This window comes from Polypterus senegalus, chromosome 4 (assembly GCF_016835505.1).
Source record: "Polypterus senegalus isolate Bchr_013 chromosome 4, ASM1683550v1, whole genome shotgun sequence".
NCBI lineage: Eukaryota > Metazoa > Chordata > Cladistia > Polypteriformes > Polypteridae > Polypterus > Polypterus senegalus.
The window spans coordinates 142,934,589-142,956,655 of NC_053157.1; the positions used below are offsets into that span (position 1 = coordinate 142,934,589).

Genomic DNA, 22,067 nt, shown 5'->3' on the forward strand with positions numbered 1-22,067 from the left:
CACACAGCTGGATTGGATGTAACAAAATGGTTTCCCTTACAACAGATGGGGCACCAACAATGACTGGTAAAGACAGAGGACTTGTCACTCGTATGAAGGCACTTCAGCCCAACCTTGTTGCTTATCACTACATCATTCATCAGTCGGCCCTCTGTTCAAAACTTTGTGACAAACTGGCGGAAGTGATGCCTACTCTTGTGAAATTAGTGATTTTTTTACGATGTAATTCGTCTCTGCAGCATCGTCTGTTTCGTTCTTTTCTTGAAGAGATGTCTGTAGAATTTGGAGATTTGCTGCTTCACAATGACGTCAGATGGTTAAGCAAGGGCTGTGTGTTGGAAAGGTTCTGAATTCTCTGTGAAGATGTAGCTGACTTCCTGCAGTCCTTGAATACAAAGAAAGCTGCCGAATTTTTTACATTTTTTCAAGACAGTGACAAAGTCGCACTGCTGGCATTTCTTGTTGATATTATGGGACAAATAAATACACTGAATCTGTCACTTCAGGGTGCAGACAAAACCGTTTTCAAATTGCAAGAAAAATGTTGTGCCTTTGAAACAAAACTGAGCATTTTCATCAATGACTTGTAAGGTGGCAAGATGCTGCATTTCCCAAACATGAAGAGCTGCATGACAGCTGATCAACAGGCATGTTTTCAGTTGATTTCCACATTTCTACATCATTTCGAGTTTGATGAATGTTTTGAGGATTTCAGAAAACTGAAGCCTGTGTTTTTGTTTGTTGTTGATCCTTTCATTGTCCAGCCTGACGGTGAATGGACATCTGTGGCTGCCTCAATTTTTCCGAACTCAAACCCGTCACTGTTGCAAATGGAAGCAGCTGATTTGCAAGCTTCTCACGTTTTGAAAGCAATATTGAATGAAGTCGGCATAACAATTTTTTGGTCAAAATTTGCTCCAGATTCTCAGTATCCTGCTGCAAAGAAACTGGCGATTTCCGTGCTCACTATGTTTGGTTCAACATATTCTTGTGAGTGTGCGTTCTCCACTATGAACACTATCAAGACGAAACATCGAAGTGTAATTACCGACCAGAACCTCAGGAATGCAATGAGAATTGCACTGACTGGTTACTCACCGAACTATGCTGCCATGAAATCGAAACAACAGTTTCACACTTCACACTGAGTGACAATCATTTACGTACCAACTGTTGTAATTGGTGTGTTAATTGCAAGTAGTCATGTGACTTTTTTGAATTGTTTTCCATGTTTTGTGTATGTCTTGGTCTTCTGTAAAAATTTTATCATTTGCGTTGAATCTATTTCTAGCCTCCTACAGACCTACACCTACAGTCCTACAGATCTACACGGTAAAACTGGCTATAGCGGACTCCGATGGTTGGTAGCGAACTGAATGTGGACTGGCATTCAAAATCTTTGAGTACCCCTGCCCTAGGTGCTCCACCACTGGTGTAAATAAAGTACATCCATTTTGAAAGTCATTTGTAATGATGACTCAAGAAAAGGTGTCTCCAACTTTTTTTCCCCTGAGAGCTACTTTTACAAAATGAAAATAGCCGAGAGCTACTATTGTTTTCTAACATTTATTCTCATAGTTTAGTTCAACCCAATAAGCTTGAATAAGCTTGTTTTGCCTGAACATTTACAAAATGTTGGTGTCCACAACTCACATTTTGCATTAAAACATCACAAAAAAAATTTAGTTCACCTGCAAGTGCATTTTTTACATCTGTATGCATTTTCTAGTGTATCTCACACTATTGAATTAAAATATGAATGCTGTCAAAACAAAACAATGCAATTACAGATACACAGATATGACTTATTCATTTGTCATTTTGTTACATGTCACTGTTTCACTTCACAAGAGTATTCACATGTCCAGTTGCATGTGTGATGTGCTTTTTAGTTAGTCAGATGACTGGCACTGCATGGAGTCAACAAGAGAGGTGTATGGTGGAGTGTAGCCACTTAGGTTCACTCTTATGGAGTCATTTAAATGTTCATCTGTCATCTTGTTCTGAACTTTGATTTCATGACATTCATGTCAGACAAGGCAGACTCCCAGATGTATGTAGAATGCTGTTGAGACTTTAACTGTGCATTATTTTGAAGGTTTAATAATATTACTATTGATTTTGCAACTTCTGTCATTTTGCTATATATCATTGTTCACTTGCATTACCGATTTATTTGTGCGAATCCGAGATCCACGCAACAGACCGGTGGTGGAATGGTGTTCTCCTCACTCACTCGCCAGCTATGGGGTGTGATTCTTAACTAGCTAGCAAACCTAATGTAGTTAGTGAACGAGAGAAAAATTGAATTCAACTTTGTTTGATATTTAAAATAAAGTGTTACTTAGGTCTTGACGAGTTTGAGTCCGGATATTCTCTTAAGTGTATGCCACATTGAAAAGATAGATTGCAATTAACATATCAGGAGCAGTCTTCTTCATGAGAAGATTATTCATTCAGTTAAGAGATGAACTGAATTTCTGTTATAGCAGGACATCTCTTAGGATGACCCAAGGTCTTGTGAGCCTTGAGCAACAATGACAGGAGAAAATATTGGCAAGATGGAGTTAATTAAAATGGGAAATCGAAAGGTAACCTTGTGTGAGATAGCAGATGGTATAGACAATAGTTTTGAATTGGCTGTGTCTCTCATGAATAATCAAACATGAGCAAGTTCTGTGCATGTTGGCAGCTCTGAATGTTGACTGAAGCATCAGTGCATCCAGTGTCCCAAGGAAAATTCTGAGCTGAAAAAAATGAGATGGGAAAATATTTATGAGACTTTTCATAACTTTGGATGAACCTTGGATACATCTCCATGACCCAAAGTTTCAACAACAACCAAAACAACAGTAAAAATTCAAGGTGCATGCCACTGTCAGTTAGACTAAGTATACGCTTTTTTAGGATTTTTAGGGCATAGTCCATGTTGTTTGTGTGCCTCAAAGGGTCCACAGGAGTGCTCAATATTATGCTGATTTGCTTTGATGTTTGCCAGTAACTTAAGGAAAGTGGTGAGGGAAGACTGGCATTCCACTACAGCTCCATGATAACACCCTGCTCATTCTGAATGGATTGCATTTGCATTTGCATAATTGTAAATTCAAAAACATGCCTTACTTGCCCTATACATTTCCTAATCTGAAGGGCTACTTCCATGGAAAGCTCACTGGCAAAGATAAAGACGTCTGATCAGCTACAGATGAGTGATTACACAAGCAAGGTAATGAGCATCATGGGAAAGCATTATGAACAATTTACTATGTGTATTAGCTTTCACAGTCAAATATTCTTATGTTCAAGTTGCTAGGTTTTACAGGTGCTTGTGTTAATAGTCATTTTGATCACACCTCATTTATTTGGAGTTGGAAAAAAGGAATATCGTTCACACATCTTTTCTTTTTGTGGAATGTATGTAATCTGTACCATTAATTCTCTTTATGCCTCTTGTTTACATCACTGCAGAGGAATGCTTTTTTTTTAAAAAAATGTAATATACTGCAAATTGCCTGCATGAAGACACACTAAAACACACCAGTGTGCACATTACTGTGTCTCCTCCAAAGAAAAAGTCTTCAGTGTCAAACCCTCCACCATTGCCTAACAGCCACCTTATCCCTGTTGGATAGTTGCCCAGTCATCTGCACACTTCTGGTGATTTTCTTTTTCACATGAGAACTTTATTTAAATATGAAATGAGAGCTGTGCAGAATTAATGTATGAAACCACATCCAGACAAGAGCTAAATACCTTTAATCTTGTGTGAATAGCAGGAGGTTCACAGCAAATTCATTTTCTAGTGAATTGTTTCAGTGCAAATTCAGTTTGGCATGAATTGTTTTGCTCATCACTGGTGTGCTTAGTGTTAAAAAGTCTTGCTTGCCTGCCTTCTATATAGAGTTTACACATTTGCATGGATATTCTCCAAGTATGCTCTAGTATAGTGGAAGTGTAACTGGCCCAACGAATGCCACTTTGGCCCTCAATGAACTGCCATTTTAACCACTACTGCCCGATTGTGCTGTAGGTCTTTACAACCAAGAATATATATTTCTGTCTTCCTGATTTAATTATACATATTTTGACTTTATGCTACATTTAAACTGTCAATAGGAAAAGTGCAGTGAGTTTAAATATGAAAGTCTAGTGCATTTGCAAAATATATATTCTGCTAATATTACATATCATTCATTTAGAAAGGAATCAGATTTGGTACAGACACTTCAAGGACAAATAATTAAGAGTCCAAAGTATATTTTAAAGAATGCATTTAGAAACCACATTTCCTTGAAGTTCACACAATGCTACAAAAAATATTTGGAAAATTCAAAGTAGTTAAGTCAGTGTAGTATGAATTAATGTTTGGCACATTAAGAATCACCAATTTAAGTTGAGCTGAGGTCTTCCTCCCATTCAAACCTTTACATTTTCATGGTTAACACATCAACTAAAACTTTATATAAATCAAAAAATCAATCTAGTTTGGTAGCTTGTAACATGTGAGAGTGACACAGTATTTGTGCAGTGAAGTGTCTCTGGTACCTGTAATAAATAAAAATGCCAGTGCTGACTTTAAGTATAAAAATTCTCCTTGCGTTAAATGTTGGTCCTGAGGATTTACTTGGGTCAGAGAAGGGGAGTTTAAATTGCATAATAAATTTTAATAAAAGAATACATACTGTACAAGACAAAATAGAAACATTTATTACATATTGTGTAATTATGAAAACAAAAAATATTTAAACAAATAAGTTGAGAGGTAATAGCCAGGACTGAAATACAGTATAGGGTAGAAGCATGCCTATGAGGCAAAAGATTGCCATGGGCAGGGTCACCACCAGGATGACAGATAGGGCAGCATAAAGTACCACAGATAAACCAGATACAAGTGAGAGAATTATACTGGCCAAAGGATATTTCCTGAACTAACCCAGTGGTTTAGGAATGCTGCCAAAAGCACTGAAGACTCAAGTATGTGTGATTCCTTGGAGTGACTTTGAGGTTGGGGTAGCCAATTGTGGTATTTAGGAATACTTAGCTAGGGTTTCCTGTTCCAAAAGTCTGTCTTTCTGCACCCAAATCCCACAGAAGTGTCTGGAGTCTGATATCTGTGGCAGGCTACACATTTTAATATGGACCCAGTCACATCAGTTACAGTCTGTGTGCTGCTCCTCAATGGTTTGGTGAGAAAATGCTAACTGCCCTTAATCCTCCCTTCTCTCTCTCTCCCTTTCTGTCCTCTAACCATAGGACCAGATACCTCTTGCACACTTCCACCCATTTCATTACGCTGTGCTTCAGAATCTAACTGGAATACCAGATGGTTTCTGTCTCTATGCTGGGTACCCCTGATCCTTTCATTTCCAGGGCATCATTCGTAACAGGTTGTACCAATCCTAAACTTTATCTTGTGCTGTTCCATTCAGGTGGTGCCCTTTCCTCTGGCAAAATGTTACCTGGAAAGCATCCCACTATAATGAGTTTAATAAGATGTTTTTTTAATGGGTTTATTACATTGCATCAAGACTGCATTTAGAAAAAAAGGTTTTTTTTTTCTTGCACAAGCTCTTTTCAGTTGCTTGAAGGAGAGAATTGGCCTTTAAAGAGCAAGGATCGTGAAAATGTCATTTTGGTGATGGTTATTTATGGAGAATTAACCCAAACTGCCTGCAAGTCAAGAACAATCCAAATGACAAAATGACATTTTGATCATTCTATAAAATCATTTTGACAATTCCTTAAACTTCACCAAATCATTTGTTTTAAGTGCATGATCAAATTTTCTCATATTGCATTTTTTTTCCTACTCTTCATAATGCTACAATTGTTTGTCTTTTGTAATATATACACTCACTGGCCACTTTATCACGTACACCTTGCCAGTACCGGGTTGGACACCCTTTTGCCTTCAGAACTGTCATAATTCTTTGTGGCATAAATTCAACAAGGTGCTGGAAACACTCCTCAGGGATTTTGGTCCCCATTGACATAATAGCAACATGTAGTTGCTGCAGATTTGTCAGCTGCACATCCATGATACAAATATCCAGTTCCACCACATCCCAAAGGTGCCCTATTGGATTGAGAAGTGGTGAGTGTGTAGGCTATTTGAGTACAGTGAACTTATTGTCATGTCCAAGAAACCAGTTTGAGATGATTTGAGCTTTGTAACATGCTGCGTTATCCTGTTGGAAGTAGTCATTAGATGATGGGTACACTGCTGTCATAAAGTTGTGGACATGGTCAGCAACAATATTCAAGTAGGTTGTGGCATTTAAATGATACTCAATTGGTACTAAGGGGTCCAAAGTGTGCCAAGAAAACATTCCCCACACCATTACACTACCACCACCAGCCTGTGAACCTTTGATACAAGGCAGGATAAATCCATGCTTTCATGTTGTTGGCACTTAATTCTGACCCCACCATCTGAGTGTCACAGCAGAAAATGAGACTGTTCAGATTAGGCAATGTTTTTCCAATCTTCTATTGTCCAATTTTGGTGAGCCCGTGCGAATCGTAGCCTCAGTTACCTGTTCTTAGCTGAAAGGCCTGGCACCCAGTATGGTCTTCTGCTGCTGTAGCCTATCTGAGTCAAGGTTTGGCATAATGTACTTTCAGAGATACTCTTTTGCATACCTTGGTTGTAACGAGTAGTTATATGAGTTACTATTGCCTTCATATCTGCTTAAACCAGTCTGGCCATTCTCCACTGTTTTTTGACGTCAACAAGACATTGTGCCGTTCACTGCAAATATTCTCTTTTTTGGACCATTCTCTGTAAAACCTAGAGATGTTGTGTGTGAGAATTCCAGTAGATCAGCAGTTTCTGAAATACCCATCTGGCACCAACAACCATGCCACGTTCAAAGTCACTTAAATCACCTTTGTTACTCATTCTCATGCTCAGTTTGAATTTCTCCGGTCGTCTTGTCAATGTGTACATGCCTAAATGCATTGAGTTGCTGCCATGTAAATTGGCTGATTAGATAGTTGCGTTAACATGCAGTTGAACAGGTTTAACTAATAAAGTGGCCTGTGTGTGTATATGTGTGTGTGTATATATATATATATATATATATATATATATATATATATATATATATATATATATATATAAATGGTGCAATTTTTAAATATGTTATTTTTTTTTCCAATACAGAAATGGAAATGGTATTCATGTCTGTTTTTATGCTACAGTACCAATAATAATGTAAAAAAAAAACACAAATTATTTACCAGCAACTGGATCAAAATGAGAAGACATTACAATTCTAATGTACTAATGAAGGTACTGAGTATGCTTTTTATACTCTTTGAATCACATTTATTTCCAATATGAATTATTTCCAAACAATTTAAATTAACACCTGACTTTTAAAATTTAAGTCTATCGGTTGTTCTTTGTTGTGTACATCATTTTTGTTTGTACTAAGCACTACCACAAAGCGCTTTAAAAGGCAATATGAACTTTGACTTGGATGCTTTAAACCTTAACAACTATCAAGAAGTATACATGTTTTAAACACTTTTATATTTGAAAAACGTTCGTTAGTGTAAAATTAGCTGAGCCATACAACTAGCACTATGTAAAATTCTTGGAGTATTCGGAATAGACATTGGTAAAGAGAACTGTATTAAAACCAAACAAATCTAAAATATTTTATATTAGAAAAACAACTAAAAACATTCAACCATCCAGAGCCCAACCCATCCACAGAAAGGAAAAAAATATATCAAAAAGTGTAATATAATTCCAGTCTTAATACTACTGTACATGATTTGTCATAGACATATCATTCCTGCAGACTACACCTTTTATGTATTATGAGTGGTGTGCAAATTCAAAATAAAATTAGGATTATAACAGTACAATTGGGCCTAAAATGTTAGGCATTTTCTCTCTAAACAAAAGCAAACAAGCTGGAAATATCAGGTATTGCTAGATTACATAGTTTGACACTAATATCCAGGTACATCAATTGGGAAACAAACACAAATTGTTTATAATTTTGATATACCGGAATATATTTCCATGTACATGCTGTTTAAAGGTATAGCTGACATCATATTAATGCATTTTAAAATCTGACTTTATGCAGAGTACATATTTAATACAGATTACTGTGAGGTAATTTAATCATTGTTGGATACCTTGTTAGTAATGTTACAAAAGTATGACATCTTTAAAAATTAGATTGAAAGAAGCCCCTACATAATTTGGCCATTTTTTTGCTTAAACTGTATAGAAAAGTTTCTCTAATAAGATAAGTCTTTCAGCCTTCTTTTGATTCCATTGTGTCCTTGGATAAGTATACCACCCAGTACACCATGTTAAAAGCTCCAAAGGTAACTGGAAACAGTATGCGTGCATACTTGTCAATTTTACTTGTTCCAGCACCTGGCGAAGGACTGGATGGAGCAGGACTTGGTGATGGTTGCTTTAGATGTATTTCCATTTTATTCGCTGTGGTCTGGATATGTTCAAGCTTAGCACCTAGAAGATTCTGAATTGAAGCAGGCCCAACTAGTGCATTTAATGGCACACGACTGGGCAAAGTAGGCGTTGATGGTGGAGCTGGAGGAGTGCTCCTTGCTGGTAAAGCTGGTGAGGTGGCACTTACATAGCTGAATGGATTGGGACTAGAATGAAGTAAAGACAATGGAGCACCAGGGGAAGGTACCTGGCCAACCAAAGGCTGTCTCATAATTCCATCTTTGTTATTGCTTCCAGAGTCAACTCTTTGTCCATTGCTGGGATCTGTCTGAGTCATGTAGTTCATTCTTTTCCTCAAATTGCCATTTGTGTCAGCATTCTAACGAAGAGAAAAATATGGTAAAAAAGGCACATCTAGATAATGGTTCAGAAAGATAAAATGGATTTAATAGAACACATTTTAACAGATAGCAACAATCAAAATGCTACGTCTAAGGAGTCATTTATGGAGCCAAACCATCTTCATGTAAAAGACCAAGCAAACTTTGTAGTATGTGGAGTGCATACCACAAATAATATCCAACATAAGATTATTATGGAAAGTAATTTTAGAATTATTGAACCCAGTAAAAAATGAAATGGAGTTTGCCATATTCTTTCAACAGAAAAATGTGTAGAGTGACATCTGACTGGCTTCGGCAAAAAGCTCATTTCTTTTGCTGATTAAAAATATGATTAATATGGATAGAGGTCTGAACAACAAATATTAAAATTACAAACCTGTTTTAAAGGCAATGAGCAAAACACAAATACCACAAGCTAACCATGAATTTGAAATTGTTTCTTGGCTATTTCAATAGTCATGAGGAGTTGATTCCTCTCTATTGAATCACAAAACAACTAAGTTATTTCTGATTAATATTACAATACAGTAAAAATACAGTTTTACATTAAACTGAAATGTATTCTACAGTATTTAATTTGTCAACCTAGTATATACCTCCTTCTGAAATTCAAGGTAAATGACTAGACATTTGCTTTGCTGATGAAACAGTTTACTAACTTCATATTCTAGAAACTCAGACAGAAAACACAGTACAACTTTAAAGCTATGTTATAAAATGACATGTGCTGCCATTAGCGTTACACTTGGCAAGGAGTTTATCGAGGCCATGGAGAATGACTTTCAAACTAAGGCAACAAATGTCATGGAGTATCTTAAGCATACCACTGCTTCACTGATATATAGTACAGTATAAAAGACAAGAGAAAGATTTCACAAGGGAGTGGTTGTCATCCATTTTATAGCAATGAGCACCAAAAGGTATCTTTCAGTCATCTTAACATTGAGGATTCCACCTTGGCTGCAGAGCAGATGACCAACTCTTTATCTTAGACAATTGTGCCTACAGATGCTTGATGGACCTAGAATTACTTATGATTAGGTACCATTGGTATTTTATGTAAAAATACTTCAAGAATATGGTGTTCTAGTGTCACCTTTTTATATGATTAGGTCCCTGTATTTGTGGTGTAAGAGCGGTGTCATTATTCTAGGTGCTACATCAAATCTGTTTAAAATAGGTATTTATTACTTATCCTGTTTAGTTTTTCATGGAAAGACGTTTAGAGAGAGCCAAGGCTTGAACAGTATTCAGTATGGCAACTTAAGTGTTTTACCTGAAATGTTTGCTGATTATGGTAATTTTTGCCATAAATTTGCTGTTATCATTAGAGGGCATGGTAGCCTTTTATCATTCATTCTCCAGGATGACAAAACTAAAGAACACTAGGAGGAGAACTGATGCTGTTCCATACTGACAGGAGCCAGGAGATCTACTATGGGCATCTAGTGAGGTGACTCCCTTGAAGTGTCCATGGGAGGTATATTAATCATGGGTAATTATGAGGAGACCCTGAAAAAGACTAAGAGCTTACAGGAAAGACAATCAAACCTATGATTTTCCAGGAAAGTGCTAAAGACTGTTGTTGGAGTATAGAAGTTCTGTTCTTTGCTCAAACTGTTGTGGTAAAATGGTCAGCAGATAGAGCAGAATTGATATTGTGATGCTCCCAATTACCAAAATACATAATTTTGTGTTAAAGTGAATATATTTTACAAAGTACTAAAATCAAATAATTTATGTACTTTTCATTGTAAAATGAAGCACTCAAGCTCATAGTACACCAGGGGAATACTTACTGGCTCAGTTTTCTGTTTTTTTTTTTTTTGTTTTGTTCTGAACTTCACTCCCAAAAATAAACTTTATGATTCATTTGCATTAAACTTTTGAGTCATTACTGTTTTAATCAAACATGCTTTTTCTATCAAATATAAGGCCTTCAGTTGCATTTTTGCAATAGTGAATGTATGAGAGTTTAATACATAACAAGTCAAAACTTTGTAAATTGTTATTCTCTGTATTCTCTGTAAGGCTATAAGAGGGGCTTTATGAATATGCTGTTAGCAGCAGGGAGGAATGCTAACTTACACTCCTGCTGCTTATGTTAACCTCTTTTCTAATCCTTGTCAGGTAATTAGGGGTTAATGACTCCTCGGACACCTACACAGATTGTCTAAGGGTTTGCTAAACACTAGAATTACCAGGGCCTATGAAAAAACTCGTAAATCCGGCCCACCTTAAATCCCTTTGAACCTCTCCTTCAGCCTCTTTTGTCTTGTAAATGTGTTGATAAGCCCAAGCAGCCTGCTATACCGTCCTCGAACCGCCTCAGAACGGGGGAGAAGTTCTCCCAGTTCCTGCCTTGATTGATCATCTGGGAGTGAGCTACCAAGAATTGTAAGGGGAAATAATTTGATGTGTGTTTTATGTCTACAACAATCTATGTAAACACATCATTAAAACAAAAACTTTTTTCATGTTTTAGTAATAAATGACAAAATGTAGACATGAACTGTATAATGTGTGTATATCAAATAAACAGTTTCACAAAAGGTACAAGTACAATATGACAGCTTCTGTGGTGCCGCGGTTAGATCTGCCAACTTATAATCCAGAGGTCGTGAGTTCGAAACCATCTCCACTGCAAATTTACTGTTTTGAGTAGTGAACTACTCTTATTGTTAATATTATACTGTACAATAAAAACATACATTTGATTTGTGTCTGTAACAGCTGGTGTAAAGTTATAGTACTTGTAAAAGTTAGCGTTTCTTTTCACTTTTATTCCCTCAGTCACGATCACGATACAACACCCACCCCCTGCCTCAGATCTGATGCGGTTACTTTTTATCTGAAATTGGGAATAACTGTAGATGTGAGTGCTGTTTTGAGACAATGGAACTGGAAATTCTCTGATTTGGAGGGATAAAAGCTGACACACAAACGCTGGTGAATCTGCCTGCTTTGTATCTCACCGTCACTTGAAATTTTTTTATTCAGTTTAAAAAAAAAAAATGCGGTCACTGATTACAAGTGCAAGAAAGCATGCGAAAGAATATGAATAATATGAATAATGTTGCATCCGTGCCACAATGTTCTCCGAAAAGTACTATACATGTCATAAAATGAGTTATTCCATTGTCTCTGTTTTTTTGTCATTGAGCCGTTGACATCATGGACCATAAGGTGCATATTAATTCAGCGTGAGCAGGGAAACTCAATCAAACTGAATAAAAAAAATTTTCAAGTGACGGTGAGATACGAAGCAGGCAGATTCACCAGCGTTTGTGTGTCAGCTTTTAAACTTCCAGATCAGAGAATTTCCAGTTCCATTCAGATAAAAACTAACCGCATCAGATCTGTGGTTGTGGCGGGGGGTGGGTGTTGTATCGTGATCATGGCTGAGAGAATAAAACTGAAAAAAAAAAATGATAACTTTTACAAGTGCTATAAGTTTACACCGGCTGTTACAGACACAAATCAAATTTATGTTTTTATTGTATAATATTAACAATATCAGTAGCTCACTACTCAAAATGGTAAATTTGCGAAAGAGATGGTTTCAAACTCACAACCTCTGGATTATAAGTCGGCAGATCTAACCGCTGCACCACAGAAACTGCCGTATTGTACTTGCATTTTGTGAAAGTGTTTAGGGTTAGAAAATGGATGGATAGATTCTGGGTAGCTCACTCCCAGATAATCAATCAAGGCAGGAACTGGGAGAACTTCTTGCCCCTTCTGAGGCGGTGGGGGGATGGTATAGCTTGCTGTGTGGGCTCATCAACACATTTACAAGACAAAAGAGGCTAACGGAGAGGTGCGAAGGGATTTAAGGTGGACCGGAAATAGTTCAGGGTTTAAACTTGAAGTGAAATAGTCCCCAGAATTACTTTTAAAGCAGTCCTGAATGGAAGAAGAGAGACCAAAGTGGTCAAAGAGAAGGTAGGAGGTATGAAGGAGTGATATGTGATTGTTCATTATGTAAAAACAGACCAGCCTCCCAATAGGTAAGAAAAGGACCTACTAATAAAGGTCAAATCCCGTTATAATAAATATCTTTAAAACAAAATTTTCAATACAACAAAATATTTTACAGTCCCAACAGTTGCCCATAAGACAGAAATACATCCAGCAGATACTTTCATTACAAAGAAGTGCCCAAATGACCTTGAAATGCCTGAATGAATCATCCACAGAGCAGTTAGTTCTGTGGTTGCAACTCAATTTTCCCAACGATTCTCGGACAGAAACACTGTAAATTTTTCTCTTTCTTCGAACTTTCCTCATACTGTTTTTTGCTGTTTGTTTTCTGTGATTTTCAGTGATACCTTTTGATTATTGCTCATCAACATTTGAAAAACATCCGTTGGAATATAACTCATTGTCACCCTCATATAGAAAAGGCAGATACAAAAAACGACATTAGTTCAAATTAGAAAAAAACTTGACATTTTTGCGGCTCTCCATTCAGGCAAAATGAAAAAAAACGTTGCCAGTGAATTTGGAATTTCGCCATCGACATTATCAACTGTCTTGAAAGGCCGAGCAAAAATAGAAGAAAAATCTCAGGTTGCAAACCTTGGGCCTCAGCGCAAACATATGTGAACTGCTGCATTTGAAGATGTCGAAAAGCAGTTATTCCTCTCATCATTGGCAAGTTGACCTGTCCTTGGTGTTACATTCCTTCCCTGTGAGGATAAAGTAAACCAGCGAGCTTGGATGACTCAAGACATTTTGGGAAAATGGCTGCAACAGCAAGGATATTGTGATGTGTGAGTCATTGTCTTGCACCCGAAAACATGAGGCTGAGTCTTGTTATTTTAGCAAAACTAGCTTTATTCAGCTTGAAACAGGAACAGCACGGTTATTTATTGTAGCGGGATCTACCATTCTTCTATACACACAGACACAGCAGTCATGCAGGGTTGTGGCCGGGTTAGTGGCCAAGTAATACTGTTCCCTGCATTTATAATGTTCCTTGCATCACTCATCAATGATACCGCGACCACAGATTTGCTTCTGTGGCGCTCTGCTGAAGCACTGTGACAAGCAATCTTCAACAGATGCGGCAATCATGCTTTGGGATGTTGATGCGAGTTGTCCCATGGTCTCTTTCAACCACAAATGAGTTCAGAAACCTCATTATATATAATCAGGAGATAAGGAAAATTCTGCTTCTGATTGATAACTGTGCTGCTCACAGCATGCTTCTACATTTAGATAATGTTTGACTTGAGCTCCTCCCACACAGCAATTGGATTTGGGCATCATTCGCACCCTGAAAATGTATTATTTCAAAGGAAATGCTGTGAAATAATTGCAAATGCCTGAATGCAAGTTAAAGAAAGCACTAAAGCAATAAATACAGAATCTCATTACAATTAAATTTTCATTACAACAAAATAATCTTTAGGCTCCTGGCACTTTGTTGTAACGGAATTTGACCTGTATATGCTATATATATGTATATGTATAGGCTCACAGAGGCCTTAGGCTTCTTCATTTCCTTATTACTTGGTGTCATTTTGTACTTCCCAGGTGCAGACACAGGTGAGAGTACTGCATATTGTAAAGAAGCATGCAGAGAAAACCATGCTTAAGTAACTAAATGTGTTCAGGAATAAACCAATTTGTTACTATTGTAAATTCTTTAGCCAGTTCAGATATATTAAAACAAAGGCCTAACACACTGATATGGTAGGATTTTGGATTCCGAGTGTATGTTTATGGCACTGAAGCAATGCTCTTCCAGAAGGTGTTGTTATCTTTAATATTATTCTAAGCAGTCTAGAGAATATAACAACATTTTTTACAAGTCCTCTTTAATGGATTTATTGGGACTGGTAGGCAGAATATAATTTAGCCGACACATAAGCGCTGTGCTGTAGGATTAATTTTTTTTCACTGACATAATTTTTATGTAGCAGTTTGTATAGAAGGAAAGTCAGAGCTGCAGTTAACTAGGCAAAGGGTGGAGAGAATAAAATAAAATCTACAAATAAAAAGTATTTTGTAATTAATAGTGTAGTTAAGAAACTTGTAAAAATTGACAGCAAAATATTTAAAAAAAAATTCTAGTTGATTTAGCCCACCGTGTTATAAATTAAATCAACTATAACAAAAAAGAAAATTGGACAAATTCCTTAATAAACACTGATTAAGATCTAGTGTTTTGACCTTTGCAGCATAATAAAGAAGCATACATCCAAGAATATGTAATCATTCAACTGTACTTTATATTAGTGAAAAAATCAATTGAGAACTAGTAATGCATGACAAAAATCCAAGGCAGAACTAACACACATGAATCAAAGCAGACGGAAACCACATTCAGGCACTGAGATCTATAAGAGTCAATGACTTTACAAGGCTTTTTTGCAGGAAGAAGTAGAGCATAACCAATATGAACCAAGGAAAAAGGTGAGGTTCATGTCAGTTCACTGTGTCTTGAAAACCAATTTCAGGAACAGAATTGTTGCAACATGGGTGATGACTTAGGGTTGGTGTTAAGCAGGGAATCGTGAAGTTTGCCATCCATGTAGGGGATACAGTTGCACCCAGCAGGTGTGCTACTGTATGTTCTTGAGGATTGCTTCACAATTCCTGGAGCACGGTCATATATTCCATTTATTGGGCAACAGCCATGATGCTTAACAATTGCATTCACATTCTGAGGGGGGTGGAGGAGAGGGGTTGGGGGCAGGGCAAGAGTAGGTAGCACAAAACCAGATTTGAATATATTGCATTTTAACAAAATGGAAAGGAGAGGAATCCAAACAGACGCTTCTTGAAGTTTTTGTTCTGGTTTTTGGTGGTAAGTGAAAATCTTTTAAAGAGGAAAACATAAAAATCAAAACACTGGCTGATATCTAAGCATGGACAAAAATGAATTAACCAAACCACCTAAACCAAAACACAAACCAAGTAATCTTCTTTTTCTAAATACTATTTTTTCAGATATTTTCGATATTTTTAGTTTTCAGCTTATATTCATTTGAATATTGTGTCCAAAATTCAGACATAGAACCATGTGCACTGTGGAGTTATAAAAATAGTGACATGACAGAGCCAAACGTAGAGTTGCCACAGTATCACAGTATAGTGATGACCATCATTACAAACAATAAAAATAGCATTAACAAAGAAAATAATGGAGAAAATCGTGACATCTGTTAAAAAAAACACAAGAAAATAGCAGTATAATGTCAAAAAAAAGAATAATAAAAAACTTACAACAAATGACATTCTTATACTGTTATCATTAAGTCATTTTCATTTTTGTTTGTCAATATTTTCAAAATAATTTGTTAAAATTTGTAATCTCATCCAAATACTTCACCCTGGCCAAGATAGACAGCGCAGAAGTACAGGGTGGCTCATATTTATGTATACAGTAGACCCCCGTGAAGTCACGGTTTAGAGTTTGCGGCCTCAGTCGTTTCGCAGATTTTTTCTTAGAATCTAACTAATAATTGTTAGCGGAAACTGCAAAGATCCTCTGCAATTTGTTTATGGCTTTTATGGCAATACTATATTGTAGAGAGAACACAAAGCAACCGTTGAGGAAAAGGCGACTTGTGATGGTGAAAGTAGCCAATCTGCAAGCGTTATTCATTTCTCCTTGCTGCTGATTGGCTGCTGCTCTGTGACGCATCTCTGGCAGATGCAGCCCAGCATTCCCATATCATAACAGTTTACCGCGTATAGCTATCTTGAGTGTTTCGCTTAGCATTCTTGTGTTTTTCGTTTTGTTCTTCTTAAAGCCCTAAGATGCCGCCCAATTGCCTTACACCTTCTAAGGCTTCTGGCAAAGAACCTAAGCGCCAGAAAAAATTTAAGACAGTCCAGGAGAAGGTTGAACTACTGGATTTGCTCCCGGAACTAAAAAGTTATGCCGCTGTAGCCACCCGAGGAGCTGTAAATCCTCTGTGTTGCTGTACAGTCATTATCTTCATTACATACCATCATCGTACTGCACAGCATTTTACTGTATTTTTATGAAATTATTACGTATTTACCCTACTTATACCAAAGAAAATGACAGCGCACACCAAAGAAAACACACTTGCATTAATTACAGTACATATAGGGGTAACAGCAGTATTTTACATTTTAGCACTGTGGGAGACATAGCAGTTCAGTACTGTACAGTATATGGGATTACTTTTACATTCTTTTTTTTAGGGTAATGTATTAAGCTGAGTTTGAAATGAAATTAAAGTGTTTTGGGGGCATATTTAGGGTTTACACTATAAAAATAGGCATTTTTTGACCACATCTAAAATTTGCAGTTTTTCACAACACTACTCTCTCTTGAATCCAATGCAACAGCTTCAAATCCAACTGCTGGTTGTTATCTCTATGGACTTTACATATCTCCTCCATGTTTGTGTGTGTTTTACTCCACGTTTCCTCCCACAAACCAAACACGTGAAATGGATTGCCAACAGAATCCATGTTTGAGAGTGTCTGTATAATCCCTTTATTATCCCTCTTAACACTAGAATTCCTGAAGCCTACAAAAAACTTGTAATCCCGGCCCACCTTAAATCCTTTCGCACCTTTCCATCAGCGACTTTTGTGTTGTAAATGTGTTGATCAGCACAAGCAGCAAGCAGCCTACTGTCCCATCTCCTGCCTTGACAGAGCTCAGCTCTGTGAAAAAGTTCTCCCAGCTTAAGCCAAAGCTCCTTATCTGTGTGTGATGTGCCTGGAGTTGTATAGGGCAAATAATACAGTATATCATTATTTGGAATACAAGCATTTCATGTGTGTTCCGTGTGTACAAAGATCTGGGTAAGTGTAGGATGAAAGGAAATGGGTGAAATGCAAGAAATGCTGAACACATACCTAAAGTAAAAACTTTTTCCATGTTATACTAATGATGACGAGAAGTGTAGTAATGTGTGAAGAAAAGTTTAGTTCAAATATCAAATAAACATGTGCGCTTTTATTCAAGAATATAACCAAAGAAAAAAAAAGCATTTGATTTACATGTGACTGTCAATGAGTTAAAAACTCAAGCTCAAATGTCAATCGACAACAACAGCAACAATATTTATTTATATAGCACAGGGAGTTTGCATGTGTTCTTGAATGGTGCTGAAGTAAGAACTGCAGCCTTATAACCCAAAGGGCCCAGGTTTGAGACCGGGTGCACCGCATTTTGAGTAGTGAACTGCTATTATTATTATTATTATTATTATTATTATTTCTGCAATAAAATAAAAACATACATTTGATTTGAGTCTGTAACTTGTAAAAGTTAACACTTGTTTTTTTTTATTATTCAGTTTTATTCTCTCAGTGATGTTCACATGGTACAACGAACTTGCCTCTCCCTCTCTGAGTTGATGGCATTTATCTTCATTCTTTTCACAAGAGCAGCAATGTGGCTGATTCCTGCTCAGAACTATTTGTTGTACTGGCAATCAAAGATACAATGTCCTGTGACCGCTACCAGACTGGATAAAGGCAGGACTGTAGCAACAGACAGATTCTTCACAGTGCTTTCGCTGGCTAATGGACTGCTACACTCTGCTTGGCAAGTAAAATGGTAATTCCACCTGCAGCCAAAGTCACTTCAGTATGCGAGCAATTTGCCAAGCAAGTGTTTAGATCCAACAGCACCTTGCTAACAGTGTATGCACCCAAAAAGAAGACGCCTTCAATTTCAGTCCCCAACTATAGGACACTTTTATCCAAACAGGACATTATGAGTCGACAATTAACCTAATATGCAAATTCCAACCAGCTAGTGGAGGAACACATGGAGTTATTGTCATGAGACAGCAGGGCTAACCATGGTACCACTATGACACCCTCCATTTATTATACTGCAATTAATTATAGGACAGTGTTTTTAAACTAGTGTGCCGCGGTACAGTGGAACACTGTGAGAGCTACCCAGGTGTGCAGTGGAAACAATAGTGTAGCACACCAGGGTCTGAACCTTAGAGGGACAAGCTCCACAAGTGATCGAGACCAGTGTGAGGAGGACAGGATTACCTGGAGAAGGTAGAATAAAAGCAGTTCCACAATTGTCCAGTGAGCAGACACAGACATATCTCCTGGTTGCTGGAGTCCATCCTGGGTGTGAGTTAGCCAGTGAACCTCACAGAGCCGGTGGACAATGGGCGTACGAGTTGCCTCTGAGGCAGAGAAGGGCAGGCAGAGGGATGAAGCAACTGGGAGATGCCAGTAAAGTGCTCACTAAGTGCTGTGACTGTGAATGCTGATTGTGGAGCTGTTTTTTAATGGATTCCTTTGTAATCCCACCACTTTAGACGATTGAGCATGTATATGACATATAATGTGTTTGAGGTTAGTAAAATAGTGATGTGCCTTGGGATGCTTTTGGTTACAACAATTGTGCTGTGATAGAAAAAAGGTCGGGAAACACTATTATAGGATATTACACTATGTTAAATATAAAATATTTGGCACAAATTTGAGTTTAGTCAAAATAGGGTGAATGAATAGACATACAAGAGCACTTTGCCGCTCATCCTATGCACTGTCTTGTGTTATTGTTTTTTTTTTTTGGTCAAATATTGATTCTGGTTATAGTGAGTGTATAGTAGACAATGGTGAGGAGACACCTCTGATTTTACTGTCTCAAGGTATATTTTAAAAATGATGCTAAAATCATTGAAAAATGCTGTGCTTATATAATAAAATGCATTTTTGCTACACTTTTCCAGAAAGCACAAATTTATCTCTTATCCCTGCCACAATAGTTATTTAATCAATATCTGTTTTAGATAGTAAATGCCTGAGAAGATAAAATAGTGTCTTTCGAACATCCATCCATTTCTAAACCTGCTAATGTCAGGTTTGGGGTTGTGTATTCCCAACAGCACACGGTGCAATGCAGGAATCGATCATAGACAATGCAGTCCATTACATATACGTATATACACAAACTCATCTGCAATGGGCCAGGTAATCTAATGTGAATATTCTTTAAGATTTCTCTGGAGCACCAGGCATAAATATGTGTGATTTGTATAGGTTGAACATGCAAACTCCAAACTTGGAGTGACTAGAATAACGTCTGAAGCTGTGAGGCAAAAGCAGTAAACACTGTGCCACAACAACACACTTTCAGTTAGTTTTCAAATGAAAGGATTTCATACTTTTCTGTGATGGTGTCATATTAAGTCTTCTAACCTTTCCAATTAGAAACAATAAACTAAAAAAAACGAAAAACAAAACACGATGAGCTTAGTCTTCTGCTACAATGTAATATCAGTAGAAATTACCTACTGGATTGCAATCATAACATCGCTATCAATACCAAGCCTCTAAATGTATGACTTTGTGAAAGAAAATGTGTGTGCATTCTCTTAGAGAATTGATTAATGTCATAAGGCAGATTTATTGTTATCTTTGTAAATAACATCTCTATCCTTTAAAAATGTTGAAAAGTGCAATAAAAATATACAGATATCATGAAATCCAATTTAGCCTGAAATAAACTATGAGAAATCCATACTGCATTTAGCATAAGCTTTAAAACTATAAATCACACTTCCCATTTTACAGCCTGAATAACCCTGCTGTGGAATTGTCACTGAAAATTTATTTTAGCTATTATAAAATTCAGTTAGTGGCAATACAGTAGGTCGTAGAACATGATGACATTTTTTGGCCCAGTTTTTGTCAAGTACTTAAACACTATAAACATTCTCTAGGTATTAACAACAAATAAAATAAATGCTTGAGGCACTGCTCTAAATATAAATTGCAAAAAAGGCATTTAGAAAACTAACAGACAAATAAATATAAGTCTACATTACCACAAAATACTACTTCATATAGAACGATTAGTCAATTTCTGCACTCATTTGTATAACACAATCAACAGACCAAAATCTTTTGTATTTAGTAGAATTTAAGTATTATGTTGCAATTTATAATTTCTGATTATTCAAGGGGTTACCCATGAAGATCATCAAAAGCTAATAACTTCCGATTGACATGTATTCTGTTTAATGTTGCTTTTTTATACATGTACTGTATGTTAAATGAATCCTATTTCAGTTTCATAAAACTATATTCCCTCTGTCCAAAGAATAATGAAAAAGAGAACTTATTTCACACACTAATTTCAAAGTGAGCTTCATTAGAAAAGGACTATAGAAAGACATTAAGTACAATAAAAGTTGACAGAAACTAATTACATATTAGAAAAAGTGCAGTAGAGAATACAGTTCAGTAAATAAAGACAGCTTTTATCCTTCCGATGGTGATGATGTTAGACACATGCAAAGACTGCACTATTATTCCTTGAGTGCCATAATTGCATGCTCACATCAACATGTCACATCCCTGGAGTCATTTTTAATATTAATCAGATGAGTGCAGCATTTTGTCATATCTCTGTACATGCAGTGGGAAACCTTCCCTGTCTGTGGAAAACTAAAGTTAAAGGTTAGAAAAAAAGAATAAAGTCTAATCTGGTAAAAAAAAAGAAATAAGAAATATCTAGGTCTACGAAAGAACAAAGTAAACCTTATTTATTAGAAATAATAGAAGATAAACTAATTAGAAAAAAAATTAATGAGAAATAAAAATAATATTTGGGAAAATATTGCTTTGGTTTAAAATGCTTTCACCATAGTAAACAGAATTGGCATTCAGCTTTTCCAGAGAACATTTTTGACATACCTGGTCATTTTAAAAAGTAAGCATCCTATTCACAGTCAAATGGTGATATACTTCTACTAAAAAAGTAACAGTGAAATAAAGTACAAAAACTTGCACACTGTATTCAAAACTGTATACTGTAAGAGAGAGAGGGTACAGAAAACAGCATTGAATGAAAGTATGATTATTCTCCAAGCTAAAAGGGTAACTGGGGATGGAAAACATAAAGCACAGAATAAGCAACTATGTACTGGACCATAAGAATGCTAAACACTGAACATGACCTTCCGCAATGCAAAGATCAATAACTCTTTGAATTATATTGTATTTATTTATAGCATCTTTGTAGCTGAAGGTATATCGTTTGAAAGGGTACTGTCATATAAATCTGGATTTATGGGTGAATGAGAGGCTTTTTTTAAAACAACATATTGCACAGTAAGAGAGCACAATCCTTGGATTCTCTAAACAACCAGAATATAACCACTAAGTTAAAAATTACCAAAACATATTTAATGCTAAGCAAAAATCAAACGATGATTGAATGAAACAAACTCCAGCGTTCCCCTTGG

At 36.6% G+C, this 22,067-nt stretch overlaps 1 protein-coding gene across 5 annotated transcripts in view; it reads right to left on the reverse strand.

The window, feature by feature from the left end:
• LOC120527687 (gamma-aminobutyric acid receptor subunit alpha-4-like) overlaps positions 1-22,067 on the reverse strand; it is a 256,176-nt gene that overhangs the window by 110,968 nt on the left and 123,141 nt on the right. For 3 of the 5 annotated variants that reach the window (XM_039751387.1, XM_039751385.1, XM_039751384.1), the window contains one exon: positions 7,311-8,816. The exons of 1 other annotated variant lie outside the window; for it this stretch is intronic. In XM_039751387.1, the coding sequence (XP_039607321.1) occupies positions 8,277-8,816 (540 nt within the window). In that variant the 3' untranslated portion in view covers positions 7,311-8,276. Of the gene's footprint in view, positions 1-1,993; positions 2,748-7,310; positions 8,817-22,067 lie in introns of those variants that run through there. One more of the 5 variants, XM_039751388.1, reaches the window with a different exon arrangement.